General features: G+C 44.5%; 1 protein-coding gene across 3 annotated transcripts in view; it reads left to right on the forward strand.

The window, feature by feature from the left end:
* SUGCT (succinyl-CoA:glutarate-CoA transferase) overlaps positions 1–27,519 on the forward strand; it is a 2,028,246-nt gene that overhangs the window by 315,708 nt on the left and 1,685,019 nt on the right. For all 3 annotated transcript variants that reach the window (XM_069613297.1, XM_069613296.1, XM_069613298.1), the window contains exon 5: positions 996–1,046. In XM_069613297.1, the coding sequence (XP_069469398.1) occupies positions 996–1,046 (51 nt within the window). The remainder of the gene's footprint in view (positions 1–995; positions 1,047–27,519) is intronic.

Raw genomic sequence — 27,519 nt, forward strand, 5'->3', positions numbered from 1 at the left:
TCTTGAACAGAACCCTGCCTCTTGCTCAGTAAGTTAACCAGCAATTTGAGTGACATTGCACACACAGTTGCTCAGGAGGGCTGCGATAATTTTACAATCCTAAACTACATAGTGTTAATCTGTCAGCACTGAAGTTAATTTTGAACAAACTGTGTTAAAACAACTGCATATGTGGATAGTAGCCGTTTTCTCCACCTTCCTCAGCGCCTTCATTGGTGTAGATCTGTTGGAGGGAAACACCTACAAGTAATTACTATGAAACCCACACCTCGCATGCTCCACCCTACTCTCCAGCTTGGGATAATGATGAGAAAACAATGTAGAACCTTGGGGTTTGCGGCTATCATGGACATAGATGCCTGTGTGATGAGTTGTTTCTGGCTACAGGCGAAATTCAGATAGTCGCATTTAGGTAGATAACCTATTTGATGGCCAGGCATTACAGTCATTGAAAGCTAATCTTCGCCCGGTCTGGTCTGTTTGGAAACTCCTTACTTTTAGACAAAACATGCCTTTAATCAGTCTTTGCCTGTTAGCAATATACATTCACGGGCATTGTTCCGATTTAGGGCCTCATTTACAAAAGCGTTTTACAATGGTTCATTCCCATTGAAGAACGCTTTGTAAATCAGGCCCGTAATCCAAAAACGTTCTTATTCTGCAAATGACTCAATGTCTGATTATGTGGCTGCCTCTCCCTTTCTCCTCTTCCATTCCTTGTTCACAGCCAGCCACCTTACAGACACATTTCATATTACATTTTCTGATCTTCCCTCGATGACATCTAAAGCACCATGATGCATTTGGGACTTAAGCATTATAGAAACCAAATTCCCATCTAGGGAAATGTTCTTAACCAGGCTACGCTTTGTATGAACCGTTTTGGAATTTAATGAGTATTATTGTATTATGTTTCTATTAGTGTATGGATAAAGACGGCTGCTTATAGCTTCATTTTCCGTGTGTAAGCGTGTCTTTAATTTTTCCTTTCCCAGAGCATTGCAGTGAACCTGAAAGATCCAAACGGGACCAAAATTATACAAGAGGTACGTTGTTGAATTATTGTAATTCATTGCGTTCTTGCAGTTTATTGTTCTTCTGGTAGGTAACTGAATAACTATTTTTTGTGATTCGAGGAAACCGTCTTTGGAAACTGACACAGTACGCATACTTATTATCATTGTTCGTCAAATTTCCCATGCTTTTACTGCCCAGATGTCAGCTTTACGCCCACCATACTGGTTACTGGACTACAATGGACTGTCAGAACTACCAGAGAGATCATTTGTCATCCATCTGATGGAATTTTTACGCATGTGGAAACAGATTTGGTGATGAATTTACAAGGGACTTGTCCATACATGAATATGTATTTTAAGGACCATTTTCCACAGGTGTTTCTATGCTGGTGCCTTTGGATGGAGCGGTGCAGATCGTCAGGATGCGTGCTGCAAGGTTTCACAATGCAATTCAGGCAGCTTTGTTTACAAGTAGACAGTATTATTTTCATGCATAGTTGAGGGCACATAAGGCTAATTGTACAACAATATGGTATATGTCTTCTTGGTGATTTGTTTTCTGGACAAAACTGGAAGTGGTCGTACTGCTAAATGACCAGCATTACCACTTTCACTTTCATTTTTCGTTTAATGGGATGGTCTTTTAAGTAGTCTGTGAGGCCAGTGGCGATGATTCTCTGGAGTGGTAGTAGTTTACCCTGATAACTTACTGCTGATCGTCATCACACCGAGTTCTACTCTTCCTTGCCCTAGTCTTCAAACAAGAAGGACAGAGATGACGGATCGGGGACGGGCGGTGGGAGCAATAGTGTGTTCTAGTGCTTATTGCAAGTCGATGTCCTGTTCTTTCACTGGTGCAGAACAGTCCTTTTTCGTTTCTTCTTGTTTACGCAGCAGACTTTAGAGAACTAACTGGATGTGCCCTTTTTTCTAAGACAATGCGATTTTTAATGCTAGATCACTTTTAAAAAAATGCTTTATGTGTATGCTGTGCATTAAGCTGGTTCCGCGCTGATGAAGGCTTAGTTTTTAGCAGTGCTAGTCATTGGGCCGGCTCTCGGCAGATCAGAGTTCCGGCACCAGATATGGAGCCGGATCTCGGGATCTGGCCAGAGTCAGCCGCCCAAGCCCATCAACCACGCTGGAATACTTAAACAAAAAAAAGCGCCCGCAACGGCAGCATTGCCTTTTACTGCGGCTTTGGCACTGGTGTGTAATGCACAATGCTCGCTACATGTACAACTGATTCCTTTCAGTTGTACATGTATCGAGCACTGTGCATTACACACCAGTGCCAAAGCAGGCAGTGAAAGGCAATGCTGCCGTCACAGGCGCTTTTTTTTGTATTTATTTTTTTTGTATTTAAAAAAAAATAATAATAAAGTATTCCAGCATTGCTGGATGTCCACTAGGAGCCCCGCCCCCTCTAGACCAACCCCCCCTCGGGCCCCGCCCCCTCTAGACCAACCCCCCTCGGGCCCCGCCCTCCCAAACTCCTCCCCCACCCCGCCCATTTGTTGTGAGATCACCAACCACATTTTTTCCATTTCCACCACTGGTTTTTAGTTCAAGATGCAAAGAAGTTCCTTATTATGGAGCTCTGCCTAGAGTGCATGCAAGTCTGACCTAACGGAGATCCCCATTATGATTCCCTCGTATAAATTTCTTAATGTTATGGGCTGTTTGACAAAAAAAGTATAGCTGCAAATTTAAGCTACACATCAACAACCTGAAGTATTGTTGTGATGGCCCTCGTACCTTCATTCCTTCTTCCTGTTCCTCTGCAGAAGGATAATGGTGGATTCTGTGCCTTGTTGAAATGAACCCTATTCTTCTGGATGAACGTGTTTTTTACGTTCAATTTGCTTTTTCCCCGTACTTTATACCATGGATGATCTGTCTGTTGTATTTGTTCCCTGTTCTACTTATCTGTATTGTGTAATTATGTTGCCCCCTTTTCATTCCTCCCAGTGCAAGAGTCTCCTTCAGGGGTACATAAATGCTCTAAATAATCTCCTTCCACTCTGGCTACCACTGCTGTCACCCCCTCCACCCCCCCAACCTTGTACCCTCAAAGTGCGAACACTGTACAAACGCCTGAAAGGTTACCTCAGAGGAGGGGACAGTGCCTTACTCATAGGTGCACATGACTTTGTTTAGATTGACTGAGTAAAGGACATTCATATAACGCAAACTTTGTTCAGAATGCTGCCTCCTTAATGATACGAAGACACAAATTATAAACTGCTTCTGTAAGCCTGCTGCCAATATGGGCACATACAAGAAGTCTCCCCTGACCCGGTTAAAAGCCTTTTACACATCTAACAAATACGGTGCCAGCTGGGAGCCCCAGCAGACCGGGATATCAACAGTGGTAGTGGTGAAGCGGGTGTGCTTTGTGTAGTGCCCTGTCTGTGTGTGAACTGTTTTGCTAATGTATTACCAGAGTCGGTACAAACAAATCCCAAGTGATTAGCCACAATTCATATAAAATGCTGCCTCTCCAAGTGGTTGCAGGAATAACAGTTTTTCCTTCATTTAATTTTTTTCAGGGGGAAAAAATAACAATGTTAGTTTTTTTGCCAAGATTTAGGAAGAATTCCAGTTTCCCAAACAAAGTTCAAGACCTCTAGCAGAATCTGAAGAACAGATTCAGGTTTTCCTATAAACCTCAATGGTAACCACATATGATACTGCTGCGTTGCTATTTGGGAATCCACCTACAGCAATATGAATTTCATCTAAAGGAATCTCACCATCTATACTATTATAGCTTCTTCATCTGCCGGTTTGGGTTGGAGAAACTACAAATCAGGATAAAGATCCTAGATTTACAGGCTACAATAATATTCCGAAATATTTTTCTGTGGCCCCACTGTTATCAGAAACAATAATCTGGTGGTTAGTAAAAATGTCATTCAGTTTTTGTGATTTAGACCGCACAGTGCATCCTCTTTTGTGGAGAAGGGGGTAGCATGTGGTCTCTGAGAATCATTGGTATTCCCCTCATCCCATCATATCAGTGACTGTCTCTTTACCATCATTTAAATGTGCATTGCTGTTCTTTATATGATATATATTGCTTGATATTGTGCCTCCAATTATTCCTCATTGGGCACAGAAATGTGGATTCTCAGAGCTTACTAGCCATCTAGTACATCGTCTTCTCATTCCTGCTGATCGACTCACTCACTGTTGCTGCCCATTGGCACCTTCTCTCTTCTTCAAATCTAGTCCAAAGCACAATGTGTTTAACAAGGGCATCTGATCCTTGTGATCACAATGTGACCAGGATTCACTGTGAGGATGTTAAGTATGCTCAACTCGGTCTCCGTTAAGCCATTGATCAGCTGCGGAAATACTGGGATTGTAAAACAAAGCTATGCCAAAATGATATATCTGGATTACCAGACCAAAGAAATTGGTTACAGCCACTTATTCTATGTAGTCAGTTTTGTAGTTCACTTTCTATTTGGAGTTCAGGAAACATTGAGCGTTAGCAGCAATGTGAGGTATAGCAAAATGTGCTAATAAATTAGGATCTCATTAATAACTTTCAAAGCTAATTGTTCACCACTCATACCTTATGAGTGAAAATTATGGAACTACTAGCGGTATCACCCGGTGTTGTACGGGTCTGTAGCTGACATGCACTTGGGTGTTTGGCATAGCCGTGTGTATGTTTTATTGTGTCACAACTTCCTATTTCCGAAAAATCACAAAATCGGCCATCTCCAGAAATTGCATATTTATAGCACAGGGCCGGACCCCTCTCCACCTCTGTGCAGGGCGAATGGGTGGGGGCTGGTCAAATTTCACTATCGCCAGTACACCCCAGACTGGTATGCCGACCTTGTGTCCTAACTTCATATTTTTGGAAAAGTCACAAAATCGGCAATCTCCCGAAATCGCCTATACTGATAGCACAGGGCCGAACCCCACCCTGTGCAGGGCAAATGGATGGGGTTGGTCAGATTTCATCATCACCAGTATACCCCAGACTGGTATGCCGACCTAGGGACAAAATTTCAGCCCATCAACGGTTATGGGGCTCAAGGCAACCCCGAACATACAAACGCACTTTCACAAATATACTATGGTAAAGGGACGTTATGCCTACAAGTAAAACCGAAAAACCTCAGAAATTCGCCATTTATGGTAAGCTAAGCAACCATAACTCACGCCAGGACATGAAAGAAGACATCACAAATGCCATTGATGACATCAATGATATCAAGTTCAGGCCTATTTGTGGTACTTCAGTACTTTTCTAAAGTTAATTTTTCAAGATTCCTAAGGCTCTCAGTAAGGGTTTGTACTCCTACTATAATATCTATAAGGAGTGTCCGATTGAGCCCTAGTCCAAATGCCAAATCTGCATTAATAACTGGTTGCTTTGTCGTCCTTCTTCTTTGTCATAGATCGAGTCTGAACACACTGAAATTGTTCTTCTTGTCTTGCTTCTGGATCAGCAACAATGGGAGGGCCGGTCTCGCGGTGGTATGGTTTTATATCACTTAAATGAAGCCAAGCTCGCCTGCCTTGGACTTTTACTGGTGAGGGGGTTATAATTTCAATGCATAAGAGGCCATGGAAACGTGTCTTGTGCCACAAACTTTGTATATTAAAAATAGTGTCACCAATAAACAGCCGATAATAGTTCTTGAGATCTGTTTGCTGAATGGTCTTCATCTGTGTTCCGAGACCAACGCCCATGATGCTTGACTTGATCTGAAATGAGAGGGATGCTAGAGGTAATATATGTCAAATATTTATTCAACTCATCACCTAAGAGTTTAGCTTTACTCTGGGCATCACTTCTACTCCTCGATAGAGGTGTAGGAGGCGTTCTCATTCACCTTCCTGTTACTATTTTGTGTGGGGTGAGGTGGCGGTCCGAACCAGGCTGATTCCGTAGGGCATATAAAGCTAAGGGCAGGCAGTGTAGCCATCCCTTCTTCAGAGTCAGTTTAATTTTAGCAATCCTTTTCTTAAGAAGGCCGTTTCTCACATTTCCTGTTTGCTTGCGGGTGATAAGCAGAAGAAAACTTGTGTTTTATGTTCAATAAAAGCCCTACCTGTTCAAATACTTCATTAACAAAATGCGGCACACTGTCGGATCTCAGCACTTTACACACACCCCATCTTGGAAAGATTTCATGTACTAAAAACTTCACTGCGCAATTGGTGTCCGGCCTTCCTCGATCCACCTAGAGAAGGGACACACCACCACTATCAGATACTTATATTTGTTACATACTTGCAGCATATCAACATAATAAATATGTAAATGCTGAAAAGGACCTCTAATCATTCTTAGTGTATGCCCAACAGTACATTTTTGACACACAATGCTGTTCACTATAAAGAATGCAACCTGTTCTAACAAATTCAGAATGAACTAGTCTTATGCAATAATTGCAGCAAGACTTTCCCTAGTCACATGCATGTGGTAATGTAGCTGTTCTAGTGCAATGTTTAACAATGCTACTGGCATTACTGGCTTTCTGGTGCTATCCTGTCGCCATAATGCTTCTGTGGAGGATAAAGAACAACCCCTTCGCTTCCATAATTCCTGCTCTTCCTGCAGTGCAGTTCCTTGAATCTCCATTAGTTGGGTTTTTGGCAAATTATTAAACACTTCTTGCATTATCATGGTTGTGACCACTTTCTCCCTCACACTGGGAGTATCAAAGCTTGAACTATCTGGAGATTATGTACCTGTTTTGGCTATGGCTACTGGGAGTTGTAGTACCTTAATAAGCCTATCCAGTAATGATGCGTTTTACACTGGAGTGCCATCCACACACAGGTAGCCCCTTCTTTTCCAATGTGCTAGCACTGCATGTACCGTTGTTTTCACGTAGGCTGAGTCACTGTACACCATCACTTCCTGCCCTTCGTGTTTTTTCGAGCACAACAATAAGCGCCACTAATTCTGCTGCTTGTGCTGAAAAATGAGATGGTAGCCTTGCACTCGCTACAACCTCAAATTCCCCATTTAATCTGTGTCTTATTACTGCTGCAACAGAATGTCTTTCCCCAATTGTCTGATCAATATTTTGAAAAACCATCAATAAATAGAATCTCTCCTCCTGGCAAAGCATTTTCTGTCAAACAAGGTATATCAACATAAAACTCAACATAATTGGCACAGTCATGCACATGATCACCTTCTGCTACTGGCTCAGCTACAAACATGGCAGGATTCACTATTTTACATCTGACAATTTTAATCGTTAAGTTCGAAACCATTACTTCATAAGCAGAAGCTCTCTGAGATGTCAATGTACCTCTGGGTTTCTCTAAAATGGCAAACAACGCGTGCTCCACACAATGCATCATAAAGCAGCCCATGACAATACTTGTAGACCTTCTCAATTGCGAACGCGGCAGCTGCCAATGACTGTTCGCACGGAAATTGTCCTTTCATATCTGGGTCTAAAATTCCACTGTAATACGCTAGCGGCTTGTACCCCAATGTAGTTCTCTTTGTAAGCACTGCTGTCATGACTATCCCATTCTGTGCAAGAATAAGAAAAACTCCTCAGTATAATTGGGGATTCCAAAACAGGAGCTGTACAGATCACTTTTTTCCAACTCCTCAAACTCCTTTCCCATTTCCTCAGTCCATTCTATCTTTTCCTTTTTCACCTGTGCTTTCTTTAAAGCCTGCAAGAGGGGTCTTGTATACGTGCTATAGTCAAACACCCATGCTCTGACATAATTACATAGCCCCAAAAATGGTTGCATCTGTTTCACCGTGTTGGGTTTTGCTGTTTTCATAATTGCCTCAGCTCTTTTAGGTGTCACCTTCTTTCCCTCTCGTGAAATCAACTTTCTTATGTACAACATCTCTTCTTGACAATACTGTGATTTCTCCTTGTCTACCTTATATCCTTTGTCTGCTAAAATAGTCATCAACTGAATTGAGTCTTGCATGTACTCGTCTTCTGTCGTGCTACAAATTAAAATGTCATCTATGTATTGTATCACTGTACTCTTCAAGTCAACATTTCCTAAGTCCACCTGGAGGACTCTGTTAATAATTGATGGGGACTTGCAGTAGCCCTGAGGCAAACAAGTGTGTTTCAGACGAGCTTGGCGGAACGTAAATGAGGTCAAGTCTTGTGAGTCCTTATGCAACGGGATCGAGAAAAATGAATTTTTCAAATCGATCACCATAAAATATCGAGCTTCTACTGGAATTCTACATCGTCGCCGGTTAGGAACTAGAGGAAACTCTGCATCTACAATCTGGTTAATCAGTCTCATGTCTTGTATAAATCTCTGAAACCCTCCCTTTGATTTTTTGATAGGATACACCGCAGTATTACACAATGATTCTGATGGCACCAGAATACCTTGTTTCATCAGTGCTGAAATGGTCTTAAATATGCCCTCATCTGCCTCTCGAGAAATTAGATACTATCTTGCTTGAGGTAAAATCACCCATGGCTTCAGCTTTATTTTGACTTCCCCTATTCCCTTCAATAAACCTACGTCATAAGGACCTGAAGTCTAGGACGCTGGGCACCTTCTCTAAGTCTTCTTCAAAAAATGTTGGATGCTGTCTTACTATTACCATTCGCTGTGGGATCTCCCTTTTCTCTATTCTTATTCAGTATGTAATGCTCATAAAGAACACTACTTCAACATCTGTTGGGTCTTCCCTGAACATGTAATCATCAGAAATGTCAGTCAACCTGTAACCCTCTTCGAGAGCCATCACTGTCCTCCATGGTCTACCCTCATCATCCGTTCCTTCAAGCATGACCATTTCCCTTCGTACGATGGCTGCTTCCAATTCTATAGGGATAGTCTGTCCCCCACTCTTTGTCCATGGGTATCTGTGGTCTGAACAAGAATTTGTCAGGTATCCTCAAGGTTTTTCCCACTAAGCCAGGTAGCCATGTCAATAGAATGCTTACCCCATAAATGAAAACCTCTGGCTCTACAGGAACGCCTAACAGAGCCACTTGCCCTGTGAACACCAGTTTAAATACGGCCACATTTAAGTAATGTATTCCGGGAGTGGAACACACTATTCCTTCGTCAGTAAATGAAATCGTTACATATTAAGTTTTATCATCAAATCTCTTCCCAAAATGTTAACTGGCGTCTGTCGTGAACACAACAATGGAACAGACATGTTACACTTTCCTATAGAGACTGGTAATTTATCAGTAAAAGGAACTCGACTCGTAGCTCCAGAGAACCCTTGAGCATTCATGGCAACAGCCGACATTGGATATTGTCCCTCTCGTATACATGACCGAGTAGCCCCAGTGTCTACTAAAAAAGAAAAAGATTTGCCTAATATCGTCACATCAACTCTTGGTTCCTCTTGGGGGTCTGGTGTCACGGATAGTACTGAATACATCAAGTCACCCTTTGAGCTGTCCTATTGTGGGTACATGTGTGCCCCCGTACCTGTGAAAGGATTCCCTCCCACCACAGTGACACCTCCTATTCCAGGTGTCAGTAGTTGTCCTGTGTTTGCATACTGTTTTGTCTGCATGGGTGCATGCTGCGACCACCCTTGCAGTAGATTCATTTGCACTTGCTCTGCTTGCTGAGCATGTTGCATTTGCGGTGCTTGTGTCTGATACACTGTCTGATCTTGGGCAAACCCTTCTCTGGTTTGTGTACTGTATGGTGGAGGATAAGCTGTCCCCCTCTCAAAAATTGGCCATTCTGTACATTCTCTTGGCTCCCACATACGCGTGCAATGTGCCTTGTCATCCCACAAGTCCAACATACAGGGGTAACCCGCCTGACTAGTCCCCCTTGGTTAAATCCTCCTTGTGTATTCTGATACTCGTTCTGTGCATTTTGAAAATCCACCTTGGTTGTTTTGGAATCCACCCCTTCCTCTATAGCCTATACCTCTGGCTTGTGGCTTGAACCCATTTCCTCCTTGGTACATTGGGCGCTGATAATTTATCTGTGATGCACCCACTGCTTGCTGCATCCCCCACTGTTATCCACTTGTGAATACCGCCCCTTCTATGGCAAATTTTGACAATTTCTTCTGAACTAACTTGGCTTCCTCAATTTTCCCCCGCCTCATCTTTCTTCTTGTTTTTCTCTTGCAATAGCTGAGAGTAATGCACTATCGTGAGCTGTATTTCAGCCCATGGCTTTGACTCCATTCCCACTTGTTTCTTCATTTGCCTTTGTACTTTTTCGGGCAACCCCTGACATAAAATGTGGTAAAATAATGCCACCGTTTTTTCCCACGGCTCGCGCGTTTCAAGTTGCCAATATCCTGAATGTAATCAATAGGGTCTTCATCTTCCTTCATCATAATTGCACCCATATCTGATGTGTCAGGATTTTGTACCCTGAGAGTCCTCCAAACATCTGCTCTGCCGTCGTGCGCTGTGTTCTGTGCTGTCACACTTGAAAAGCCTGCTCATCTTCATATGTCGTCAGCTCTTTCCCCAAGAATAGCTGCCAAGAGACCCTTAATGTCCCCTATGGCTAATGTTTCCTCCTATCATTTTCTCTAACTCGTATATCCATTTCCAAGCACCCGACGTCAAACTCAGGAGTTTTCACCTTAAATTACCCTTATCCATCTGTGGCCATGGAATATACTGTGGTCTTGCTCCCCCTTTTTCCAATAAGGGAAACTGCGTAAACCCTAACCCGCAGTCGGCTCCCATCGTCTGCCTGCCCATGGCAGGGACGATTGGCCCTGTCAGTCTAGTTACTGGAAGTGACCTTAACCTGCTCACATATGGCGGTGATTCTCCCTTCACACTATATGATCGTCCTGGGGGACGCACTGGGTATGCAATGGGATCTGGCATCCTATCCTATCCTTAGGTTGCTCTAGATCTACCCATCTTACGTCCTTATCCATTTGTAAGCTTCCCTTGGGGCACATATGCCTCCTCCCTCTTCCCCAAGGAAGGATTCTCTTTCTTCGTCTGACAAGTCTAGTCCCCAACTACTGTGACTTTCATCCCCTTTGCCCTTATCTAAGTTCAGTCTACTTAAGGATAAGGCTCTGTGCTCGAGACTAAATTGATCTTTTCCTTTGCCTAGTTGAAATGCTAGGGATTGATCCCCTTTCCCTTGGTTTCCCGATTTGCTACTCTCCTTTAATTCTTGATAGGCCTTATCGATTCTGTCTCTGATACTTCCTAGATCAAAGTGTTCCTCCAGTGTCACTCTAGATGGCTCTGATGTTGCTCTCTGTAAGGGAAGGAACTCTTCTATTCTGTCCCATCGTATTGCTGGGCTTGGCCCTACTGGCTCCTTTCGAGTGAGGCTAACATCAAGATCCCGCTGTCTCCTTCTGTGCTCTAATTCTTCACCTAATTCCCTTTGTTTTCTCATCTCCTTTCGAATTCTCTCCTCCTCTTGCATTCATTCTTCTCTCCTCTCTCCTTTCTTCTTCCACGCTTCATCTCTGTATTCGTTTGTCCCTTAATTTCTGTGCTTCCTCCTCTCTCTTTCATTCCTGTTTATCTCTATCTTTTATTGCTCTCTGCCTATTGTCATACTTTCTTTGCTCTTCTCCCCGTTCCTCTTTATTCTCTTGCTCCTCCTGATACATCTGCTCCCATCTCTCCCTGCTCTTTCTTTTATGCTTGTCTTCATTCTTTTTTCTCGTTCCCTGTTGCTTCTTTCCTGTTCGTCCTTATCTTCTCTTTGCCTTACTTCCTCAATGCTTTTCCCATCTAGCTTGAGTAATAGCTGTCCTCCCATCCATTCGTTCTGCACAAGTGTTACTTCGTCAGCTTTATCCTTCTCTCCTTTCCATCTCTTAATCTCCCTTTCTATTTCTGTTGACATATTTGATCGCTCACTATTCTCTTCTTTGTTCTGTATGATCTTAAAGATTTCCTCTTTCCTCTGGACTATCGTCACTACTATAAGCGGGTGGTTCGTATATAGGATTACTGTACCCCGCCGCCGCTCTCAGTTCCTTCAAAGGATACAACCCTATTTCTTCTGCACTCGCGCCTTTGTCTTCAGGCAAGGTAAGGGGAGCTGAGGGCTCAACATCTTCCTCCTTACATTGGTTAAGCATCCACTCTTCGGGTGTCGGATCTTCCCTTTCTTCCTGATACATTTTCCAGAACTCAAAAATAGCTAGCCTTTGCTCCAGTCTCTCTCTTTCCCATGTATGCAGCATGCAAGTATGTGGTCATGTGTTTCAGTACTGCTTTTGACAGTGATCGCTATTGTGGCCACGCCATGAACATCTTGTCCGCCGAGCCTTTTACTCATTCTGCACTATACTGTTTGAGCTTGGACATGTGCTTTGGCAGTGTTCGGCAGCCCTTCTGGAACATTCCGCTCACTAGCAGCATGTAAGCCTTACCCCAGGTGCCAGGAGGTAGGCATGACGTTACCTCCCCACCTAATTACCCCATCATCTCTCATCACCCATGCCTTCTGCCATGAAGATTGTCTTTGAACTTGGCCTTGCAAAGTATCCTTGCTTCTGAGAATATAAGGGAGTATGAGCACACTTCTGGAAACTCTATTTCCATCCTTGGCTCATGTGATGGGAGACCACGATCTGGTCTCTTTTTCAGCATTTAATTGTCTTAAACAAATCAAACTTGGAATGCATGGTGTTCTTTCTTTGCACCTTGATAAGGGATGATTCAGCATCTCACAGGTTACTGCCTTCAAGAATAGATAACCAGTTCTTGGCCGCTTCAGCCCTGACATCAGGCCAGACATCCCTTCCAGACTCATCCACAATCTTGGCTAATTCTTTGCTGTGACACAGCTTTCGGCTCTTTTCCATGGGTTTGAGCTTACTAAAGTTGTGACACCAATGTCCAACTTCTATATAATGACGGCTGGGCCTGAAGTCTATTCACTACATATAGCTAACTTCTATGATCCTTTAGTCTACTTGCTTTACTCCATCTGTACAGTTATTGAACGGCTTGCATTTTCCGCAGTGCTCTTCACACGTTGTCATGATCTCTGCTTCCAAAAGGTCAGGGTTTTCCCAACTCCCTTGGAAGCAGATCCATAACCCAGGTTCCGAGTGCCAACCAGTCCCAATTGGGACCTTTTGGACCCAGTCCTGGCGCCAGTGGCACCAGGCTCATAAATATGCCCAGTCCCAGCGCTGGAAGCGCCGGGCTCATAATGCTTGGGTGGACTTACCTGCAGCAGACCATGCTGCTTACTTGCCTGCCAGTTGAGCCTCTGATCCTCTTCTGTTTGGAACTACTTTTCCTGTTGGGTGGGGCTGGAGCCACTCCCTAGATTTAGAACACTGGAACTCTTCTGGAAGGCAGGAACTCTTTTCTTACCAGGAACTCTTTTCTTACTTAGGCGTGGCTGTGGAAGGAGACACCTAAGCACTACAGGAGGCTATTTAAACCACACCCGGTGGATGAATCTTGCTTTGCGTTATTCTGCACCCTCTGCAGCAGGACGCTCATCGTGTCTTCTGCATCCAGTCCTGGGCCTAAGGAAAAAGGCTTACCATCCTGAATCCAGTCTTCAGCAACCCCTATAAAGACAAGAAAGAACAGGTTAGCATTCCGGCATCTGAAAGGCAAAGGCTTACCTACTCTTCGCATGCTCCGGAGGTCTTCGCACTGCATTCCGGCATCTGAAAGACAAAAGCTTACCAACTCTTCGCACGCTCCGGAGGCCTTCGGCGCTGCATCCGCATCTGAAAGACAAAACAAGGTGCGTTTGAAGACATTGGGGAACTTTAATACTCACGTGCCATTACTCCTTTCCACATCTAATCCAGTGGGTATTCCGGCACCCTGCAGCCGCTCCGAACTCGTACCTGCAAAATAAAAAGACAGTTAGAGCGCATCGTGAAACAGGCAACAAGCGCTTACTCACGTGCTTCCAGGCGCTTCTATTCATCACACGGGCTCCATCTACAACTCACTTCAGCCGGTCATCCGCCATCGCCGGAACCCTGCAAAACAAGAGACATCATTACTAAAGACTTTAAAAAGACATTTGAATGACTCGAAACTTACCGTTCGTGCAGTAAACGACGGACAGCAGTCCTCTGAAGTCAAGAGGCCTGTGCTACCTATCCAGTGAAGAAACTGGCTACAGCACCCTGCCCCGAGGCAGGTGGAGAGCTTGGCATTCACTTACCTAAGGTGAGAGCGTTAACCTTTGGGGGTCTACAGGAGAGGAGAAGAGGAAAGAGATAGGGACACCCCAATAACCCCAGTTCATTAACCCCATATTTTCTATCTGCAGACATCTTACTCTACACGTCAGGCATACAGTGCACAGAGGTCCAGCCCAAAGAGCCAACCGGGTGCTACACATCACCTTTGAAGATACGGTAGTCGCCCAGTCAAGACCGGCGCCTCTGCGAGAATCAGGTGAGCGTTACAGAACGCAAAGCCTACCGCAAAACTCTCGCCCAGGCGCTATGGAAACCTCGGATACTGACCCCCTAGCCCGGTTACTTGGGGAACTAAGGGCAGAAGTGCATGCAACTCGTCAGGAAACGAATGCTCTAAGAAGGGAACTAATTATTTCCAAGGAGAGAACAGACAATCTTGCTAGACAAGTGCTACAGTCACAAGCCGGACAGACCCCGTTACCCGCATCAGGGGCAAATCTTCCTTCAACATCCTCTATGAATCCAGTGTAGATTAACCTACCTGGGAATGTACCTCTGGCCCCGCCCGAGCGATTTTCTGGTGACCCAAAGAGGTTTGCAGTATTTATCAATCAGTGCCGGTTGCACTTCTTATGCCGGCCAGCAGCCTTTCCAACTGATCAAGCTAAAGTAGCTTTTGTACTTTCGTACCTTAGTGGCAATGCGGCAGACTGGACGATCCCTCTAGTTCATCAAGATGATCCGGTTCTCCATGATTTTCAAGCCTTTCAGCTTAGTATGGAAAAACTGTTCGCAAGACATTCACAGGGGCAGGCCTTGGACAATGAGCTTCTTTCGTTGCGACAGGGTAATCAAGAGCTTTTGGCTTATATTGCATCTTTCAATAGACTAATAGTGGAAACTCAATGGCCTGAGGACAAAAGGATTACGCTGTTTTATAGAGGTCTACGTGGAGAGCTCAAAGACGTTTTAGCCCAAGTAGTGAATCCCCCACAAGACTGTTCGGATTACATAGACTTGGTCGTTCAAATAGATCACAGGCTGCAGAACAGGAAGGCCGATCGTTCCAAGTTTGATGCTCGAGTATTTTCCAAACCGCCAACTCCTTCCAAAGGAGTAGACTCCGGGGAACCCATGCAAATAGGGGGTCTGAAAGGTCCTCTAACACAACGGGAGCGGGAAAGGAGGAAACAGTTGCAATTATGCCTATATTGCGGAAACTCAGGGCACTTTCTTCGAGACTGTCCGGTGAAACCTGCCAAGAAGGCAGTAGGAGCTGCAGTTACCAAAGTTACAAACTCTGAGCAGGGAAACAACCTCGCCCGACAAAAATAGAGGTCCTCTTGCCGAGCGTAAAAACCAGTTCCGTGACCTCGCATTTCGTGATACCTATGGTCCTCATTAGCCCTGATAATCCGGATCGATTACATGCAATTGAAGCTTACGTCGACAGCGGTGCCATCGGCAATTATGTGGATCATGAAATGGTTTTGAGGATGAATCTAACTCTTTGTCCCAAGGCTGTAAAGGACGTCATTACTACGGTGGATGGTACAGAGATAGCCTCCGGGCCAGTAACGCATACCACTCAAGAAGTGACGCTAGTAAGTCAAGATGGACACCATGAGAAGATCGTGTTCGATGTGATCAAGGCCCCTCAGTTTCAGATTATTCTAGGAATACCTTGGTTAGAGAAACACAATCCTCTGATCGATTGGCGAGCAAGAACGGTCCAGTTTCCAGAATGTGTCTCTACTTGTCACCCTCCACCTGGTGTTGCACTGGCCGCAATTTCTTCAGAGACTCCCCAGTTACCTCCCGAATACCTAGAATACCAAGATGTTTTCCGGAAGGATCAGGCTAACTCTCTACCTCCTCATAGGTCTTATGACTGCCAGATAGACCTGATACCTGGATCTACTCCTCCTTGTAGTAGAATTTATGCCCTCACCGAGCCTGAGAACCTTCACCTTCGACAATACCTGGATCAATACCTGGCAAATGGGTTTATTCGTCCTTCCAAGTCCCCTGCTTCTTCAGCTTTGTTCTTCGTTCCAAAAAAGGAAGGAGACCTTAGAACTTGTATCGATTATCGCTCCCTGAACCAGATCACCGTTACAAATAGATATCTGTTACCTTTGATCCCTGAACTCCTGGACCAAGTCAGAAAAGCATGCATATATACAAAGCTGGATCTTAGAGGAGCTTACCACTTGGTACGAGTAAAAGAGGGCGATGAATGGAAGACGGCCTTCCGCACCAAGTATGGGCTATTTGAATATCAGGTCATGCCCTTCGGACTTTGCAATGCCCCGGCCGCCTTTCAATATTTTATGAACGATGTCCTCAGAGAGCTCATAGATGTATGTGTTGTTGTTTACATTGACGACATCCTCGTTTATTCTTCATCGGAATCTGAACATTGGAAACACGTGAAAATGGTCCTCGAAAGATTGCGTCAACACAAACTTTTCGCTAAGTTGGAAAAATGTGTTTTCAACGTGACTGAAGTTGAATTCTTGGGATTCATATTATCACCTGGCGGAGTGCGTATGGATTCAAAGAAGGTCAATGCAGTTCTCAAATGGCCATCACCATCCTCCGTAAAAGGTGTGCAAAGCATGTTAGGCTTCGCTAACTTTTACCGCAGGTTTATCCCCGAGTTCTCTCGAATAGTCCAGCCCATCACTGCCTTGTTAAAGAAAAACAAACGTTTTGAATGGTCTACCGAGGCGGAACAAGCTTTCCAGGATTTGAAGACTAAATTTATCTCTGCACCAATCTTAAAACACCCTCGCCCCGAACTCCCCTACATCGTGGAAACTGATGCTTCAAGCCTTGCCATGGGGGCAGTTCTATCACAAAAGGACCCGGTAACCAATCAGTTGCATCCCGTGGCATTTTGGTCCCGCAAATTCTCGCCTCCGGAAGTCAATTACACGATTACTGACAAGGAACTTCTGGCTATCAAGTCTGCCTTTAAGGCTTGGCGGCATTATCTGCTGGGGGCCCGACACACCGTTACTGTGATTACGGATCACCGAAACCTGCAATATTTGAAAACCGCAAAAGCCCAATCCTCTAGACAACTCCGTTGGGCATTATTCTTTGCCGAGTTTGACTTCATAATTACCTATCGACCTGGTACAAAGAACGGTAAAGCCGATGCCCTTTCTCGGATGGGAGTGGAAGAACACTTGATCAACCCTAAACCTGTACCAATCATTCCCGAACAAAGAATTCTGGGTGTAATCGCCACAGAATCCATAGAGGAAGTTAAGGATAAAGCCAGGCAACTTGTAACTCCAGCAGATATACAGAATTGGTATCTGCAGGGAAAGGACTTTGCAGTAAAGGACAACTTATTGTATTTCCAAGAACGATTATACCTACCCAGCACAGATTTACAAAAAAAAGTAATCTCTTGTTATCACGACTCTTTAATGGAAGGTCATCCCGGTATAGCCAAGACCTCAGAAAAGATCAAGCGCTACTTCTGGTGGCCGTCTTGGAAAAAAGATATCAGAGACTTTATAATGTCCTGTGGAGTATGCGCCCAAAACAAGAGTCAAAAGGAAAGACCAGCAGGCCTCTTACGCCCTATTGACATCCCACCTCGCCCTTGGCATACGCTTTCTATGGACTTCATCACCGATCTACCTCCATGCTCCGGATACAATACGATTCTAGTAATCGTGGACTTATTCTCCAAGATGGCGCATTTCATTCCGCTCAAAGGCTTGCCAACAGCAGCAACTCTGGCCCGAGAATTTCTCGAAAACATCGTCCGACTGCACGGTTTTCCTTCGGTTCTAATTTCGGATCGAGGTAGTCAATTTATTTCTCATTTTTGGCGAAGTTGCTGTCGGTCGGCTCAAATTGATGTGAGACTATCGACCAGTCACCACCCTCAGACCGACGGACAAACCGAGAGGACCAATCAAACTCTGGAACAGTATTTACGCTGCATGCTGCAACAAACTGAAAAAAACTTGGAAAGATATCCTTTGGATAGCCGAGTATGCCTACAATAACTCTGTCCATTTGGGAACTGGGAAAACCCCGTTTTTTCTTTTGTACGGCAGTCACCCTCGAACCTCGGAGTTGGATCCCCTCCAAGATCTTGAAACACCAGCAGTAGACTACCTGCATTCTACAATCACCCAAGCCTTTAAGGAAGCTGTTTCTCACCTTCAAAGGGCTAAAGAACAATACAAGAAAGGAGCAGATCAACATCGGAAGGAAGCCCCTCACTATCAAGTAGGGGATCAAGTCTGGTTATCCACCAAATATCTATCTCTAAAAGGGCCACGCACATTCAACCCAAGATACCTTGGTCCCTATTCCATCACTACCATAGTAAACCCAGTAGCGGTCAAGTTGGACTTGCCCCCGCACATGAAGATACATCCGGTCTTCCACGTCTCTCTATTAAAACCCGTGCAACCTCAAACCCGACTAACCAAATCTCCAAAACCTATCCTAGTGGATGGAGAACTCGAGTTTGAAGTCAAAAGCATTCTGGACTCCAAGATCTCCAAATCTAAACTATTCTACCTAATTGACTGGAAAGGCTACGGCCCCCAAGAGAGATCCTGGGAACCTGCTGAATATGTCCACGCTCCTCGCCTAATCAAAAGATTTCACCGAACATTTCCTGACAAGCCAAAACCCCCGGAGAAGCCCGGTTTGGGAGGGGCCTTGAGGGGGGGGCACTGTCATGATCTCTGCTTCCAAAAGGTCAGGGTTTTCCCAACTCCCTTGGAAGCAGATCCATAACCCAGGTTCCGAGTGCCAACCAGTCCCAATTGGGACCTTTTGGACCCAGTCCTGGCGCCAGTGGCACCAGGCTCATAAATATGCCCAGTCCCAGCGCTGGAAGCGCCGGGCTCATAATGCTTGGGTGGACTTACCTGCAGCAGACCATGCTGCTTACTTGCCTGCCAGTTGAGCCTCTGATCCTCTTCTGTTTGGAACTACTTTTCCTGTTGGGTGGGGCTGGAGCCACTCCCTAGATTTAGAACACTGGAACTCCTCTGGAAGGCAGGAACTCTTTTCTTACCAGGAACTCTTTTCTTACTTAGGCGTGGCTGTGGAAGGAGACACCTAAGCACTACAGGAGGCTATTTAAACCACACCCGGTGGATGAATCTTGCTTTGCGTTATTCTGCACCCTCTGCAGCAGGACGCTCATCGTGTCTTCTGCATCCAGTCCTGGGCCTAAGGAAAAAGGCTTACCATCCTGAATCCAGTCTTCAGCAACCCCTATAAAGACAAGAAAGAACAGGTTAGCATTCCGGCATCTGAAAGGCAAAGGCTTACCTACTCTTCGCATGCTCCGGAGGTCTTCGCACTGCATTCCGGCATCTGAAAGACAAAAGCTTACCAACTCTTCGCACTCTCCGGAGGCCTTCGGCGCTGCATCCGCATCTGAAAGACAAAACAAGGTGCGTTTAAAGACATTGGGGAACTTTAATACTCACGTGCCATTACTCCTTTCCACATCTAATCCAGTGGGTATTACGGCACCCTGCAGCCGCTCCAAACTCGTACCTGCAAAATAAAAAGACAGTTAGAGCGCATCGTGAAACAGGCAACAAGCGCTTACTCACGTGCTTCCAGGTGCTTCTATTCATCACACGGGCTCCATCTACAACTCACTTCAGCCCGTCATCCGCCATCGCCGGAACCCTGCAAAACAAGAGACATCATTACTAAAGACTTTAAAAAGACATTTGAATGACTCGAAACTTACCGTTCGTGCAGTAAACGACGGACAGCAGTCCTCTGAAGTCAAGAGGCCTGTGCTACCTATCCAGTGAAGAAACTGGCTACAGCACCCTGCCCCGAGGCAGATGGAGAGCTTGGCATTCACTTACCTAAGGTGAGAGCGTTAACCTTTGGGGGTCTACAGGAGAGGAGAAGAGGAAAGAGATAGGGACACCCCAATAACCCCAGTTCATTAACCCCATATTTTCTATCTGCAGACATCTTACTCTACACGTCAGGCATACAGTGCACAGAGGTCCAGCCCAAAGAGCCAACCGGGTGCTACACATCACCTTTGAAGATACGGTAGTCGCCCAGTCAAGACCGGCGCCTCTGCGAGAATCAGGTGAGCGTTACACACGTGCAATCTTTATTTTGCATATAAAAGTTTACTCGATTCTTTACTTCGTCATCAGGTTCTATAAGGTTCATACACTCTCTTCTTCTGCCAGTCTTCTCCGTGCGTCACGCTCATTTCTTGTGACGTCACCAACTTCTCTTAGTAAACTGCCTTAGTAGTGACTGCCTCAACGGAAGACACTACACAAGCAATGAGAAGGAGACTGCCCAGATCATCCGTAGCTCAGCTGGCGTTAGCAGAGGGAGGACACCCCGTTTGTGAAGACGATGAGGACGAGGATGTGTTTTTCTTGTCGTACACCCAAGGAAGTACCCAGGGGCGCCTCCAGCAAGTGTGGGAGGACTGGAGCGAGGTTCCATGGGATGAAGAGTTTGATCCTGCAATATAGGATCGTCAGGTGCCGAAAGGGCCACCTGCTTCCAATAATCTAACGGGTGTGCTCACTGGAATGCGCCCAATGTTGTTGTGTTCAGTTATATTGGTTAATGTTTTTGTTTTGTTATAGAAAAGGAGGAGTGTGGTGTGGCCCCTTTAAAATAAATGTATCACCCATTTAAGAACATTAGTCATGACTCTGTCATGACGGTAGTTGATAAAAGGGGCCTATGCTTGCACGTGCGGCAGTAGAGGGCTAGGAAAGGAGGCACTAAAGATTTATGTCAGGGTATTTTCAATGGTTTCGTCTAACTAAGTTTGGACAATAGTGGTTTGGGTTTAAAGTGAGGCTTCAGGTGCACTGTGGCTTATGTCACGGGGCCACTCGGGACTGAGGAACAAGAAAAGAAAAAGAGACATGTATTGCTACCTGTCTGTCCACAGTGCACTCCAATGGGAGGAACATCCCCCCAAATCAAATTCAATCGTTATTTAATTAAAGTAAACAGTCTAATTCACAATTTAAAACAAAATAACACACAAAGTGTAATCTCAAATTGGTCAATGAATAAATCAAAAACGAATTCCACAGTTCATTTGTTTAAAAAGGAAAAACAAAATTTTTACTAGTCTTTTTTCGATTTCAAAAAGGGAAAACATATGTCATTAGTATTTCTCAATGTATACGCATAAATACAATCCATTTAGACAAAATAATGTCAAGTAAATTACTCATTCACATAATTAATGAAGAAAAGACGAAGAACGCTGGCACATAATACTCCAAGACACTTCTTTCTGAGAGTCTTATGAGCATCAAGTTCGGTATCAAATTCTCCCTACAAAGGAGCAATATTGTGTGGACCAGACACTCCCCGGCTCTTTTTCCAAATGTCCATCAACGCCCAAATCCAGCAATTTGCAGTTTATCAATCCCAAAAGGTACCAATTAAATAGAGTTTCTTAGCCGATGCTTTTCGGACTGTAAATCAGTCCATCTTCAGGGCAGCAGATACCAATGGTTCCAGGACATATGTTCATTCTCAATTGTAAAACCTATGGTGAATGGTAAAATGAAAAATCCCTCCATTAGGGCAAACTCCACATAGCATTTGTATAAAAAAAGATCAATTTGATAGAGTTTAAGAAACTTATACAAAACAATTCCAAAACCAACCTCGTAAACTCTGAGGCGGGGTCTATGCTCCTAAACTTAGTAACCTTAAACTTAGTTTTAAGGTTTTTTCAACGGTTTTAGGGACCAGTATGTTAGGGAGGCTTTGCATACATTTATAACTCTTGGCTATTTTTCACTTAATATTGTAGAAATTTACTGAATGGAGGAGGTTACAAACAATTCCATTGTTGTTTGTTTTTTTCTTAGAACAAACTTTTTTCTTTGAAGTGGACCCGCCTTGGGAGGGCATTGGCGTTACCCATTCGGGTTATCCTGTGATCGTCTGCAGTGGCAGTGCAGCACCCACAGTTGAGTTGGTTACTAAGTTTAGGAGCATAGACCCCGCCTCAGAGTTTACGAGGTTGGTTTTGGAATTATTTTGTATAAGTTTCTTAAGCTCTATCAAATTGATCTTTTTTTATACAAATGCTATGTGGATTTTGCCCTAATGGAGGGATTTTTCATTTTACCATTCACCATAGGTTTTACAATTGAGAATGAACATATGTCCTGGAACCATTGGTATCTGCTGCCCTGAAGATGGACTGATTTACAGTCCGAAACGCGTCGGCTAAGAAACTCTATTTAATTGGTACCTTTTGGGATTGATAAACTGCAAATTGCTGGATTTGGGCGTTGATGGGCATTTGGAAAAAGGGCCGGGAGTGTCTGGTCCACACAATATTGCTCCTTTGTAGGGAGAATTTGATACCGAACTTGATGCTCATAAGACTCTCAGAAAGAAGTGTCTTGGAGTATTATGTGCCAGCGTTCTTCGTCTTTTCTTCATTAATTATGTGAATGAGGAATGTACTTGACATTATTTTGTCTAAATGGATTGTATTTATGCGTATACATTGAGAAATACTAATGACATATGTTTTCCCTTTTTGAAATCGAAAAAAGACTAGTAAAAATTTTGTTTTTCCTTTTTAAACAAATGGACTGTGGAATTCGTTTTTGATTTATTCATTGACCAATTTGAGATTACACTTTGTGTGTTATTTTGTTTTAAATTGTGAATTAGACTGTTTACTTTAATTAAATAACGATTGAATTTGATTTGGGGGGTGTTCCTCCCATTGGAGTGCACTGTGGACAGACAGGTAGCAATACATGTCTCTTTTTCTTTTGTTGCATGTGCGGCAGTGCCTCAGTAGACTCCCAGAGTAGTACTTGGTGTCTGTTTGTGGAGTTGTGTCCACAGTGTGATCACAGCTTCTGAAGTTGCATTGGCCTCTGTGCCCACGGTGCCAACGATTGGTTGTGCCAGGTGCACCCTGCAGTGTGCTGGGTCGGGTGGCCCTGACCCTAACAGGGTGTCTTCCCTGTTACTTTTATGCTGCGGACTGTGGCATACACCAGACATAACACGTGGGGCTTGGTTCACCAAAACAAATCTTTGGAAGATATCGTAGTGTGTAATGGTGGTAGTGGGCAGAGTCATGTAACGCATCTCTCTATGTATTGGTGGCGTGCTGGTTCCATAAGGAGGTGGTTGTCACTGCACGATCAAGAGCCTAGCTTAAATGTAAATATTTCTGAACAGAGTAATCGGCCACGTCCATGCATGCAGGGGTAAATCAACTTTCCCTTTTCAGCCCACGTGCAAAGTTTTTTTCACAGATCCGCAAGTCTAACGACCATTTGTCCTTACCAATTTGGATGCCATATGAATCCCCCACACCCTGAGCGTGCCAGCAGCGTCTGGGCCCTAAACACGTCACGTGTGTTTCTCAGCAACTTGCTCCTGCCTAAGGCGCTGCAGCCCAGGGTAAGCTCTCTGCTCTGATCGGCTTTGCCATGTTCCACTCCCCTGGCAGGAGTATTCTACGGAAAAATATAACACTGTGACAAGTGAAATAAACAGAGCACGTGGTAGACATTAACTGCTTTGATAGGCCTGCCAAAAGATACGGCAGCCACGTCAAACCCGTTGCCCTAAAGAGCGTAATTATGCTTTTATTAAAACACTGCTGTCAGTCGCCATCAGGCTCATAGGAGGAGTGCAGGGAAACAAACACAGATGCGTGTAACCGATGGATGGATGTGGCTTTGAGGGTGTTTGAGTGCGGCATTTGAACCAGATTTGGACAATTGCAGGTTTGTTTCCTTCATCTGGGCCACTAACGCGCACATGGAACAGTTTGAGAAGCACGCTTGCGAACCTAGAAACGAGGATTCGTTCCCTTTTAAAGGACGCCTACAGAGATCAGATAAAGGAGACCACCAGCTAGAAGCGCCCATGCAAGAGAGTGCCCCGCCAACCGGACAACGCCTGCAAGCAAACCCCTCCCTCTTTAAACATCATTCACCTTTCTATGTCTTGCCATATAACTACAACATCTTGAGTCGTGTTGTTCGATTGAATGGAGCATGCAAATTGTATATAGCATGATGATAGCTTGATATGGAGGGACTAAAGGAGTGACCTTTTGAAAAGTTTTATTTTGGCATTCGTGAAACTCTGACTTTGCATACAAAAGATTAAAGGGAACACTTAACATAAAGTTTGGGTAATATTATTTAGGCATTTACGCAAAAGTCACAGCAATAAATAGTGAGTGGAGCAGTCGTATTCAAACTTTTTTTTTTATACTAAGCGCCCCTAGAGTAAAAATGTAGTTTCTGTGCTCCCTCCCAGAAGCAATAAATGCCTGAATATTCTATTGAAATAAGTCACTATAATCCCTTTTCTCCCCCTCCACATCACTCCAGCCCCCCTAGGTGGGGTTTGGGGGGCTGCCCCACAGTTTGAAGACCACTTAAGCAAAGATCTGACAGCTGTAAAATGAAGGGAAACGTGCATTCCGTGGGTGGGGACAAAGGGAAAAATAGGGGGACCGTAATATTTTTCTCCAAATGGCCAGAAGGGCATTATGCTACCTACACTCCTTGGAGTTGGTAGGTATACTTACTCTTCTTCCATGTGCTCTTGCCCAATGTCTGTTTGCCACCCCAGGCCACTCTTTGGGGAGTGAGCGTTCCTAGGTGATGCCATGAGAAAGGGGGCTTTGAGAGGTGACCATAACAGCCGCAGTGGTACAATGGTCACGTCCTGTCAAATAGCTTCTAGAGGCCTCCCTACTGGCAGATAACATCTTTCTGGTTGTTGGATTTCATGGGTTTCTTTCTTTTTGCTTTGGTAAAAGGCTAATTTCTAGATATTTCAATAGAGGATTTGGAGTTCTTTTTGCTGCAAAACTTCCAGGCTAGACTATCTGTCTTCTGCCCGATCCCCCTTCCACTGGCGCAGCGTCTGCGAGTATGCATATCTTGGAGGCAAACAGCGACCGTCTTTGTTATTGAGAATAGATCTAGTGGCTATTCAGTGGAGGCAGGCAGACCAGCTCAGACATGGGGCAGGCGTGGCGTGGAACTACTTCACCCTGGTATAGCATTGATCGGATAAACAGGGACTGCCTGGTCTGGGGGTGCAACTTGTTTAAGAGATTAATAGTCTTGAGGGGCAGGCACCTCTCCTTTAACTGTGTGCTAAAACTCTAGAAGCTCAGGAGGTGACACCCCCCAATCCCACAGCCAATACTAATACACTAGCTGCCCCAGCTCCATTCTGGGGTGTACATTCTATTCTCCTGATTATTTTCAGATCCACTGACCTCATGAGTCGCTGGCCTGCTTTTGTCTCTAGCCCTGCCAGAAATGCATTACCTTGTGCATTCCATGCTTCTCTCCTCTGGCTTCTTGAAGCATTTGTAATAAGAACACATATGTCCATGTTTGATTCAGATGGTCTCTCGTCATGGGCGGATGGCATCAGGGATTACAGCTGGAACTGGCTGTAAGCTGATTGGTTTGAATTGTGGAGTTGCCTACTGTCTACACTCTAGCATTTCAGGGGGCGCTTGGGTTCAGAATCCGGGTGTGGTTTGAGGCTCTTTTCGAAAAAACATATGTCCTCATTGACTTTGCTGGCCACGGGTTGTGCAAAGTGATTTCATTGGTACACGATAGCCCCCCATAGTGGATGAGCACCGGTGGCAAAGGAATGCCTTCAGCCGATGGAGTAGAATGACTTTTCATGTGAGGGAATTCGTCCAGCATATTCATGCTTGTGGCAGCGCTCACTGCATTTTGCAGGATAATAGTTGTAGTAGATTGGTCTGAGCTTTGTATAGTCGGAGATACGTTCCCCACAGCTTCTGAGATAAATCTGAGTCTTTGGCATTTGTTTTTGTAGGGCTAATAATCATTTTTAAGTAGCACGATAGCTGACTTTGTCTCTTTAGGGAATAGTTTGCTCCAGTCTTCCACTGTCATGGATGTTTTTTAATGTACGCCAGACCTCCTCTTACATGCCCCTTTGCCCACCTCTGTTTTTCTTGGAATTTTGGCAGATTTTTCTTTTTTGCTCGGCTGGAGAGTAATCCTCAATTGCTAACAACTTTGGCTTCATTTCAGTTTGACTCAGCCGGGATGTGATGGTGGGCAGATGCAGACCCTTATTTCCATATGTCTTGCTTTGTGTCACTGAACCTTCTGAGTTCTCCTAAGTGCTAGCACTTGATCTTCACCACTCTGGCGTCTGTGAAGTTTAGGCTTTTCTCTGTTCCTCGCTCGACTGATTCACCTCTTTCCTGTCCTATGCTCTCCTTCTGACACTTTATCCCAAGGACCACCTGAATGTGGGTGGGCTGTATTGAAGTCAGGGATATTTCTGGCTGATTTTCATTCGGTTCCTCAGCTTCACTGGTGGGATGGTTAGGGTATGCTGTGCCTGTTTATAAAGCTTCAATAAAGCTTCAACTGCATCTAAGGGATTTAGCGGACCTTGGCCCAGACAAAATGGAACCCACCCCAAACCAAAGAATTTAAAGGATCCAAGAATCTCTGATCGCCACCATGCCCTACTCCCCCTCATTGCACTCACAATATGCTGTCCCGGCACAATCAAAATAAGCATGTGAACACTCCCGCTACCCATATCCTGGCATCAGAATAATGAACATGTGTTAGTAAAAGGGCATCATGTAACAGTCCATGATGTGGTGTGAAGGCATCAAGAAGCACACACAGACAACTGAGTAAAACTTGGGTCACAAACATTTATTCAAATAAAAGAAGGTTGGGCAAATGCCTAACTTGCTCTATGCTAAGGTGGGATTTCCCTACCTAACTGAAACTAAGGAGAGTCTTTGTCGGGAAGTCCAAAGCAAATATCCAAAACCTGTACTTGCCCTCACAACTACTTGAATATAATGTGTAGGGATGTTAGCATCAAAACGAGAAGTGTTCAAATGAAAGTTCAGAGTTTCTTCCAGCTCGTAGTTGGAAAAGAAGTTTTCCCTTCTACAATATTCAGTTTGGTACACTTCATCAAAAGAGGAGTTCCATTCCCCATGCTTTCAAGTCTCTGTGTTCCAAAACCAAGACAATTCCTTAGGATACTTCTCAGCTTTTCTGGCAGCTTTGCCTTTCATCAATTTCACCAATATCCCAATGGTTCAGTTCAATAAAATCAGATCCCTCAAGTTTCTCCTTGACAGTTAAACACAAGCTTATGGGTGAGTTACAGGGCTTTTGCTTTAGGCGGGTGTATTCCGTCTAGGTGCAGTTGTCGGAACAAGAGACTAGATGAAATAATTGGAGAAATGAATGAATTCAAAGAGTTGATTGTCTGTGATAGGATCAGACGTCTGAAAAATGATATCACTGAGTTTTCCCATGAGAAAGCCTTTCGGTACACACAGGACGGATATGTACC

This window comes from Ambystoma mexicanum, chromosome 5p (assembly GCF_040938575.1).
Source record: "Ambystoma mexicanum isolate Mex_15411 chromosome 5p, UKY_AmexF1_1, whole genome shotgun sequence".
Lineage (NCBI taxonomy): Eukaryota > Metazoa > Chordata > Amphibia > Caudata > Ambystomatidae > Ambystoma > Ambystoma mexicanum.